Source organism: Penaeus vannamei, chromosome 21, assembly GCF_042767895.1.
Source record: "Penaeus vannamei isolate JL-2024 chromosome 21, ASM4276789v1, whole genome shotgun sequence".
NCBI classification, from domain to species: Eukaryota; Metazoa; Arthropoda; class Malacostraca; order Decapoda; family Penaeidae; genus Penaeus; species Penaeus vannamei.
In genome coordinates, this window is record NC_091569.1 from 16,813,673 (window position 1) to 16,823,672 (window position 10,000).

The 10,000-nt window shown below is 45.8% G+C and overlaps 2 protein-coding genes and 1 pseudogene across 2 annotated transcripts in view; 2 read left to right on the forward strand and 1 right to left on the reverse strand.

Moving 5' to 3' along the window:
* LOC113819226 (uncharacterized) overlaps positions 1 to 4,805 on the forward strand; it is a 6,879-nt gene extending 2,074 nt beyond the window's left edge. Inside the window, exons 2-3 of the mRNA XM_070135990.1 lie at positions 1,713 to 1,835; positions 3,765 to 4,805. Of these exons, the coding sequence (XP_069992091.1) occupies positions 1,713 to 1,835; positions 3,765 to 3,961 (320 nt within the window). The 3' untranslated portion in view covers positions 3,962 to 4,805. The remainder of the gene's footprint in view (positions 1 to 1,712; positions 1,836 to 3,764) is intronic.
* The window catches only part of LOC113817238 (uncharacterized), a gene marked incomplete in the record, with an annotated part of 166,148 nt that overhangs the window by 20,814 nt on the left and 135,334 nt on the right, over positions 1 to 10,000 (reverse strand).
* LOC138865537 (octapeptide-repeat protein T2-like) lies at positions 6,664 to 8,645 on the forward strand (annotated as a pseudogene).

Below are 10,000 nucleotides of genomic sequence, written 5' to 3' on the forward strand. Positions count from 1 at the left end.
ATGAGATTGTCAAGAAACCGAACTCGGAAGATAATGCGTTTTGCTGGTAAGTATAAGATCGGTATGGTCTCTTTCCGGGTTGTGGTCAGGAGGTTCTGTGATTTGCCTTTCTTTGGTTCAAACTTTTGTACATAAAATCACAAGTAAACATACTTTCTGTGTCTTTTTCTTTTCTTTCTCTTTTATCCCCCTGCCTTTTCCCCTTTCTTTGGTTCTTTCTATTCATTCTTCCTCCCTCCCTGCCTTCCTTCCCTCCCTCCCTGCCTCCCTGCCTCCCTTCCTTCCTTGCTTCCTTCCTTCCTTCCTTCCTTCCTTCCTTCCTTCCTTCCTTCCTTCCTTCCTTCCTTCCTCCCTCCCTCCCTCCCTCCCTCCCTCCCTCCCTCCCTCTCTAACTCATTCTCTTCCTTCCTTCCTTCCTTTCTTCCTCCCTCCCTCCCTCCCTCCCTCCCTCTCGCCCTTCCTTCCTTCCTTTCTTCCTCCCTCTCTCCCTTCCTTCCTGCCTCTCTCCCTTCCTTCCTTCTTTCCGTCCTTCCTTCCTTCCTTCCTTCCTTCCTTCCTTCCTCCCTCCCTCCCTCCCTCCCTCCCTCCCTCCCTCCCTCCCTCTCTTCATTCCTTCCTTCCTCCCTCCATCCCTCCCTTCCTCCCTCTTTTCCTTCTTTCTGTTCTTTCTCCTTCCCTCCCTCCTTCTTTCCTTATTCTCTGTCTATAACGCACCACAGTCATGACTGGCAGAACGTGTCACAGGGAAGGCTTGTCCCCCTAGACCAAGGTTGTCGCGGGTAAGTGTTGGTCTTCAGCTCGCAGACACCGTCACTGATGTTTCTCGAAGACTAAGACTCTACTTGACTTTCTAAATTTAATTAGTTTATGGTTAACAATTCTGTATTGTGGTCCTCGTCCTAAATTTTACGTGATATCTACATGTTTAAATTACGTGATTATAGTTAATCTTAATTGTTTGTGTAATGCTTGGTTATCAAGACTCCTCATTTGGTAACAGACTGATTCGATTTAAGAAAATAGTTAAATGCCTGACTTTCTTTTCTACTAAAATCTACTCGTTGATAGGAGAAAAAAGCAGCTAACAGTTCTATCATAACCAATAGAGCGTACATTTAACCTAGTGTAAGTCTCCCAGAGTCTTAGTGCGTAGTGGCAAGACCTCTAGCTGTCGTCTCTACTGCACCTAGACTCTCAGCCTCCCCCCTCCCCCCGCTGCTCACACATGTGGCTGGGGTCTCGCACTTTACAACTCGACTCAACTGGTTTCAACTCTTTAACTCTGGGGTTCGGTTTACGCGCCGGAGTTCCGGCCCGAACCCCGCGTAAGAGGAGCCCGTGAGTTCCGTTGTCCGCGTCGCTCGGAACCCTCGCTGCCCTCCTCCACCTTCGTTGAAGGTGGTTCGCACAGGTAGAGTCTGCTTCTGGTTTTGAATCATTTTCAGCATATTTTGATGATTTGCGGTCTATTTTGATTGCGTGTATCTTTATTTCCTTCAGTGGTTATGTCAGCATATACCGTTTTGTTAAGTTACAGACCGTTGCAAATTGCGACACCACAGCCACAGGATAGATGAGTTTTATTGTGTTGGGTTTGATGGTGTGTGAGCGTCTGCTTGTTAACATCCCCTCCTCCCTTCAGCTTGGCACTGGTGTCACTAACACTCTGGCTCCCTTCCACCCTCGCCCTGCCCCTCTCCCCTCTGTAACAGTACTGGATCCCGGGTACCCTCTGGACCACTGCACTCCCGAGCGTCCTCTGCTGTCGCCCTCTTCTGCCCTCTCACCGCCCCACTCACCTTACACGCCCACGCCCACGGCAACTCCTCTGCAAGGTATCATAGGCCTAGGCCGAGTTAAGTAGGCCTAAAGCAGGTATAATAGGATTAAGGGTCGCACTCAAGAGCCTTTTCTCGAGACCTGACTCGGCGCTTTGGCAATCCAATGCGCCGATGGAGTATCGGAACCGCCCTACGCCCTCAGGTGGACCGACATTTCCTCTATAGATTTGAACTACGCAGGGGCTTCGATGGCCTTTCGTCGTCGAAAACATGAAGTCGTTCCGTGTTAACATTGCTGCATAAAAGATTATGTCATTGTCGTTATTTTAGTTATCAATAACTATAGTAGGTGAGGTTAAATTTTGTTGTTTAGGCTGAAGTGTTTCCTAGACTGAATTACAGTAGTGGTAATGACTACGACAGGAAAGTGCCTTAGCTAGTGCTTAGAAATTACTATCAATGTTGCCTATGAATGATCCCATTAATGCTCCTTTGTCGATGTTTGGTTGGAGCCCCTACGCGACAGGCATAGATACTATCTCTCATTCTCATACGTAATCGATGATATACAGAGTATGCGTATGCACATAGTAAAATGAAATAGTATCGAAATATAACCACTAGACTATATAAATGACATACTAATGATGCAAGTCCATGCGTCCATAGTATGTCAGGTTATATCAGATCAGGCTTTGCCAAAAATAACGACCTTGTGTCTCCGACAAATCTTCATGCGGTCCTAGAGTAGCCGCCATTTCGGGGCGATCCGACAGAAGGTCTCGATCAAAAAGGTCTTGAGAAGAGCCTAAGTGTTAAAACGACTCTGACACTTTGATTTGAGGTGGGTGTAGACCATAGTTTTAGTGTACACTTTACTTTTTAAGAAATTTGAAACAGACACAAGTTATAGCGATAGGAGGAAAAATGACGAATCGTGTAGACATTCTAGCAGATGCAACAGCTGTTTTACTTACTTTATGATTAATACATTCTAAAAGAACACTGTTCTGAAGATACTCTATTCACCCACGAGAGAGAAAACATTCAGATGGCATAGTCAAAATGAATGGCCTTGGAGTTGTGGGAAAACATCAAACATTATAGCAACAACAGGACTTGTTGCCTAGAGTTTGAATGTGTGCATAGAGGGTCGCTTGCCTTTAAATGTAAACATGAAAGAGTACAACTAGAAGAGACCACATCTTTCAAACAGTGAAAGCCAGTGATTATTTTAGATGAGTCGATAAGGTTGCTTGAGGCGTTCGTAGTGACCTGACGTAGGCGAGGGGTCTTTGATTCCCTCGGCGGGATGGGCATTCATGCAATTCATGACATGACTAGAGGCGGGACCTTTCGTTGAGAGCGCGACGGAATAGACGATCCATAGGGACAGGCTCGAGAAAGAGTTCGCCGGGGACACGGGCGGGGCGAAGACCGTTTGAGTTACTTCCCAGGGAGCTCGAACAATATTGTAACAGAGTCAAGAGGCTAACTGTAACACCGTGCACTTCGGGCTGCTTCCTCTTGTGGTGTGTGGCTCTGGCTGTTTTCTTTACTCGCACAAAAGTGTCCACGGTAGGTGCTCATCTGTGCGTCTTTTTCTTGCTCTAATACTTGTGCCTGTTTGGTCATTCTGTCTTTGCACCGACAGGGTAGATTGCACTGCAACGTGATGCGACTGCAGTTAGTCAGATAACGTAAGATTATGTTTGATTATAAGTAAATGATATTCAAGTCTAGATTGTGCCTATGTCAAGGACCTTAATGTTTGTCTCGTCATCATCATTTGTCTTTCTGTCATATAACGTAATTGTGGTTAATAACACGAATTGTTTTGCTTCTCATAAGCTGTTAAGGGCGTAGTAACTATAAATATTTTTAAGCATAAACAGTACAGTAATTGCCATGTAGATTACACAAATTATCATTGTGGGTGGCACTGTGCCTCCCTTCCCCCCTCTCTCCCCCCGCCTCGAGTAGACTCCCCCTTGAACGTCTTTGACGAAACGGAGGAGGACGCGGCCACGCTGGAGGGCGGCGAGGAGCAAGCTCAAGCCATAACCACCGAGGGCGAGACGGCGTATCCATCCGAGAGCGGCGCCCTGTCACCCACCGCCGCCCACGCCGCCGCCCAGCCCGCCCACGAAACTCATCATCCATCCGTCCACGAAGGGTGAGTACTCGCAGGGCCTTTGTGTGGAAATTCTTCTATTGAGATTCTCCGTCGGACGAGGCCCTGGATGAGCCGAATCAGTGCCGTCTTGCTGTTATGTGGAGTATAGTCATGTGTATTGTATAATGTATGAAATTTATTTTCGCTACAAAAGGAACCGGGTGTTTCTGTGAGGGTATATTTATTACACCGAAGATCAAGAGAGTTTTATTGGCAAAGGTCACGTAATATTTGTTTACGGAAGAGGCAGAGTCCAAAAAAAAAAACGTTATCCAAAACTACACATTAATTCAACGTTTGCTTTGACGCCTAACATCCTGAATCGTTTGTTTGGCTTCCCCGCTTTTCCAGTGTTATATTTATAGGTATTGTATTCCCTCCACGGGCGTTGAAGTGAATTATGGCGCAGATGGAAAGTAATGAACCCGGAGCACACACCATGATGCTTTTTGTGTGTGTGTTTGTTTACACGCATTTGTTACGTGGGGCTGGGGCGTTTTATCGCAAATGTGATGGATATAAGGTCAATATGGGGCAGCTTATCCCGCCATAAAAGGCTTTCCGTCCGAATGGAAACGGAAATGCTTATTTTTCATTGGTGCTTTTTACCGTTATTACTGTTTTGTATTTCCCTCCCTCTTTATTGTTGTTTGTGGTATCATTATTGTCACCATCATCATCATCATCATCATCATCATCATCATCATCATCATCATCATCATCATCATCATCGTCATCATCATCATCATCATCATCATCATCATCATCATCATCATCATCATCATCATCATCATCATCATCATCATCATCATCATCATCATCATCATCATCATCATCATCATCATCATCATCATATATTGAAATGTTTTCATTATTGTCATTTTTATCATCATAATCATCATCGTCATTATTATTATTATTGTTTAATTGTAATTGATTGTTATTATTTGTTATTATTATTGTTATTATTATTATTTAAAAAAAATATTATTGTGGTTGTTATGATTATTGTTATGATAATGATGATGATAATATCATTATTAATATCATTATTAATATCATCATCAATCATCATCAATCATCATCAGTCATCATCAATCATCATCATTATCATTATCATTATCATCATTATCATTATCATCATCATCATCATCATCATCATCATCATCATCATCATCATCATCATCATCATCATCATCATTATTATTATATATTGAAATGTTTTTATTATTGTCATTTTTATCATCATAATCATCATCGTCATTATTATTATTATTATTGTTTAATTGTAATTGATTGTTATTATTTGTTATTATTATTGTTATTATTATTATTATTTTTTAATTATTATTGTGGTTGTTATGATTATTGTTATGATAATGATGATGATAATATCATCATCAATCATCATCAGTCATCATCAATCATCATCATTATCATCATCATCATCATCATCATCATCATCATCATCATCATCATCATCATCATCATCATCATCAATCATCAATCATCATCATCATCATCATCATCATCATCATCATCATCATCATCATCATCATCATCATCATCATCATCATCATCATCATCATCATCATCATTATTACCCATATTGTTTTTCCTATATTTTTAGTTTAATTGCAATTCATAACGTCTTAAAACCGGTTTAGTGTATTCAAATATTCTTTGTCGGATGAGTTGCCGCACCGGTTGCCTTTATGACCTTCCTGTCACAGGGAGTGAGGTCGCGTCTAGGTCACGCAGTCCTGGGTCGTGGGTCATATGTCTTGCGAGGCCACATTACGCGTTTTATCTTTGGCCGGAGTACAGGGGTGCTCTTAAAACCGGGTACATTTTGTGCGCGTGTTTGTTTGTGTGTTTGTACTTGTTTCTCTGTTTGTGTGGATGTAGGGTTAAGATTGTTGGTGGCTTTAACGGTTAGGATGTATTAGTTAAAAGTGGGTTGGAGTGTGTGAGTGTGAGTGTGAGTGTGAGTATGAGTATGAGTATGAGTATGAGTGTGTGGTGTGTGTGTGTGTGTGAGAGAGAGAGAGAGAGAGAGAGAGAGAGAGAGAGAGAGAGAGAGAGAGAGAGAGAGAGAGAGAGAGAGAGAGAGAGAGAGAGAGAGAGAGAGAGAGAGAGAGAGAGAGAGAGAGAGAGAGAGAGAGAGAGAGAGAGAGAGAGAGAGAGAGAGAGACAGACAGACAGACAGACACAGTAACAGGGACAGAGAAATAGAGGGCGTCCTTGCATATATCCACAGAAGCGATCAAGACAAGCGGGGAGGCGGCCCAAGCCCGGCTCCCGCCCTCTTGTTTTCCTCCTCCTCGAAAAATTCACCGTCAAGCTTTTATTGTGGGAGTTATTGTTGTGCGGACGCCAGCTGTCGTAAAGCAGGCCTCTCGGGCTGATTCATGGTGCCACACGCTCGTCTCGGCCTTTTTGCACATTTGTATTTTGCGCAAGTTAATGCCCCCGGGCGAATGACGCGACGGGGGGGGGGGGCGATCCGGGAGTATGGGCAGAGGAGGGGCTTCGGGTGTGGAAGGAGGGAGGGGGGTATCAGGTTGATGTCGATATTGATAGGATGTCGCCGGCGTCTCCGCTCCTGTCGCGCTGCTCGTTGGGGGTCGCGTCGGGGCATCGCTGGAGGGGCGCTCGGAGGCTGGTCGTGAGAGTCCTCGTTTCTCGTTATAAGATTGTGCTTGCATGGTGCCGGAGATTTGCCTTTGTGAGGTGGATGTTAGTGTGGAGCGGGATAAGGATAAGGATAAGAAAAAGAATAAGTTTAAGAAATGATGATGATGATGATGATGATGAGGAAAGGTGAAATCGATAACAAATGTAAGGAATGGAGACCGGATAAGACAGATAAGATTTCGAATGATGTCTCGTGTCAATTTCAAATTCTTACTCGTTTTCTGATTCGATTCTTCAGCTTTTTTCCTCTTGCTTGTTCCTTCGCTGCCTTTCTTCGTGTTCTTCATATATATCTACAGTCTCCAGTCTTCATCCTCCCTTGCCTGTTCTTCGCTACTCCTTCTTCGTTATCTTCCTCTTCTTCCTTTATTCCCAAGCCATCTCCGCCTCTTCCTCTCCTTCCCAGCCGTTTCCGCCTCTTCCTCCTCTTCCTCTTCTTCCCAAGCCATTTCCGCCTCTTCCTCTCTTCCCTAGCCGTTTCCGCCTCTTCTTCTTCTGTCCCAGCCATTTCCGCCTCTTCCTCTTCTTCCTCAGCCATTGCCGGCTCTTCCTCTTCTTCCCTAGTCATTTCCGCCTTTTCCTCTTCTTCCTCAGTCGCTTCCGCCTCTTCCTCTTCTTCCCCAGCTGTTTCCACCTCTCCCTCTTCTTCCCCAGCGGTTTCCTCCCCTTCCTCTTCCTCCCGAGCCATTTCCGCCTCTTCCTCTTCTTCCTCAGCCATTGCCGCCTCTTCCTCTTCTTCGCCACCCATTTCCGCCTTTTCCTCTTCTTCCTCAGTCGCTTCCGCCTCTTCCTCTTCTTCCCCAGCTGTTTCCACCTCTCCCTCTTCTTCCCCAGCGGTTTCCGCCCCTTCCTCTTCTTCCCGGGCCATTTCCGCCTCTTCCTCTTCTTCCTCAGCCATTGCCGCCTCTTCCTCTTCTTCCCCAGCCATTTCCGCCTTTTCCTCTTCTTCCTCAGTCGCTTCCGCCTCTTCCTCTTCTTCCCCAGCTGTTTCCACCTCTCCCTCTTCTTCCCCAGCGGTTTCCGCCCCTTCCTCTTCTTCCCGAGCCATTTCCGCCTCTTCCTCTTCTTCCTCAGCCATTGCCGCCTCTTCCTCTTCTTCCCCAGCCATTTCCGCCTTTTCCTCTTCTTCCTCAGTCGCTTCCGCCTCTTCCTCTTCTTCCCCAGCTGTTTCCACCTCTCCCTCTTCTTGCGCCCGAACTCGCCCCAACTTAAGAAGCCAAACAGCGCCCCAATGTTTCTGCCGTACATCGGAACACGTCCCATGAGGGTTATTGAAAAGAAAGTTTCATTAAGTGCTGGGAGGCTAAGAAAGAAGGGCGTCTCCGCGACACAGGGCAGTAAAGGACAGTTCCGTGGCTTTAAGGGTGAGAGTCCCACGCTCATAAGGGAGATTATGAGCCATGTATGGTGATCAGGCATATTTTTTTTCGCGGGCTTATCCAGACGAAGATGAGATGTAAGAGAAAGGGAGAGGGAAAGAGAGGGATAGGGATAGGGAAAGGGAATGGCACAGGAAAAGGGAAAGAGGAAGAGGAAGAGGAGGTAAGAGAGGAAGAAGGAGAAGGAAAGGGAGAGGGAGAAGGAAAGGGAGAGGCAAGGGGTTAGAGGTAAAGAGAAAGTTGGGAGGGGAGGAGAGAGGGAGAGGAAAAGGGAGAAGGGAAATCTGAATGGACAGAAAAAATAAGAGAGAAAGAAAATATAACTAAAAAATTGAAGAAAAAAAAAGAAAAGAAAAAAAAGTAACGTCCATTTCGAAAAGAAAGCAAAGCAATTCCAACCCAATGCGATCAATTTGCGTCCATTCCCGCGAGATCGATCCGCTGACGGATGTCCATCGACTTAGCGCTTTCGGCCACTCGTTCGCGCTTTCGAGGTCATCCCGCGCCATTGTCCGCCTTTGTTATGGCTTGCCTGGATGACGGATTGGCCGCAGACAGCTATTTTCTCTTCTGCTGGAGGGCTCCGTGCCTCGCCTCTGGTGGAACCTTGGCCTCGGGATGGCGCTTGAGATGGAGGGGTGGGTGGTGATGGGGGGGGGAGGTGCTCGGAAACGTGTGGGACTCCTCCTCATCTTCCCCTTCCTCTCTTTCTTCCCTTTCTTCCTCCTCCTGTACTTCCTCTTCCTCCTTTTCCCCCTCCTCTTCCTTTTGCTCCTCTTCCCCTTCTTCCTCCTCCTACTCTTGCTCTTCTACCTCCTCTCTCCTCTCCATCTTCCCTCCCCCTTTTTCTTCACCCCAACCTCCCTTCCCCCCTTCTCCTCCTCCTCTCCCCCCTCCTCCTCCTCCTCTCTCCCCTCCTCTTCTTCCTCAGACCGTAATTGAAGCCGCAAATAGAGAAGCGTCGCAGGTCAAGGGTGAGCAAAAGCAAGTTTATAAGTTGGAGACACAGACCTCTGTTTATCCACCTGCAGAACCATTTTTGCCGTCTGCCTTTCTTATCCTCCTCATTTTCCCGTCTGCCTCTTATCCTCTTCTCTTTCCCGTCTGCCTCATTTATCCTCATTTTCCCGTCTGCCTCTTATCCTCTTCTCTTTCCCGTCTGCCTCTTATCCACACTTTCCCGTCTGCCTTTTATCCTCTTCTCTTTCCCGTCTGCCTTTTATCCTCTTCTCTTTCCCGTTTGCCTCTTATCCACACTTTCCCGTCTGCCTTTTATCCTCTTCTCTTTCCCTTCTGCCTCTTATCCTCCTCATTTCCCGTCTGCCTCTTATCGCCCTCACTTTCCCGTCTGCCTCTTATCCTCACTTTCCCGTCTGCCTCTCTTATCCTCATTTACCCGTGGGAGTAGGCGAAGCTAAAGGAAGAATGAGAAAATGGAAGTGAAACGTTCGCTTTGCTTTCACAATTCCTCCTTTCGCAACACCCTTCTCTTTTCGTACTTTCATAACGTGGCAAAAAAATGAAATAAAAAAAGAAAAAATCCTCGAGCCACAAATATTTTTAGCAACGGTGCAGTTGACGCGGATTTTACCGCATGATTGAAACTCTTGCCTCGATATCGCATGGCTGTAATATATCCATCTGTATCCATCTATCTATCAAAATATATCTATCTGTGTATTTCTCTGTCTTTATATTTATTTATCTCTGTGTATTTATCTGTCTTTATATGTATTTATTTATCTGTCTGTCTATCTATGCACACACACACACACGCACACGCACACGCACACGCACACTCACACTCACACTCACACTCACACTCACACTCACACTCACACTCACACACACACACACACACACACACACACACACACACACACACACACACACACACACACACACACACACACACACACACACACACACAGACATACACACACAGAGACATACACACACAGAGACAC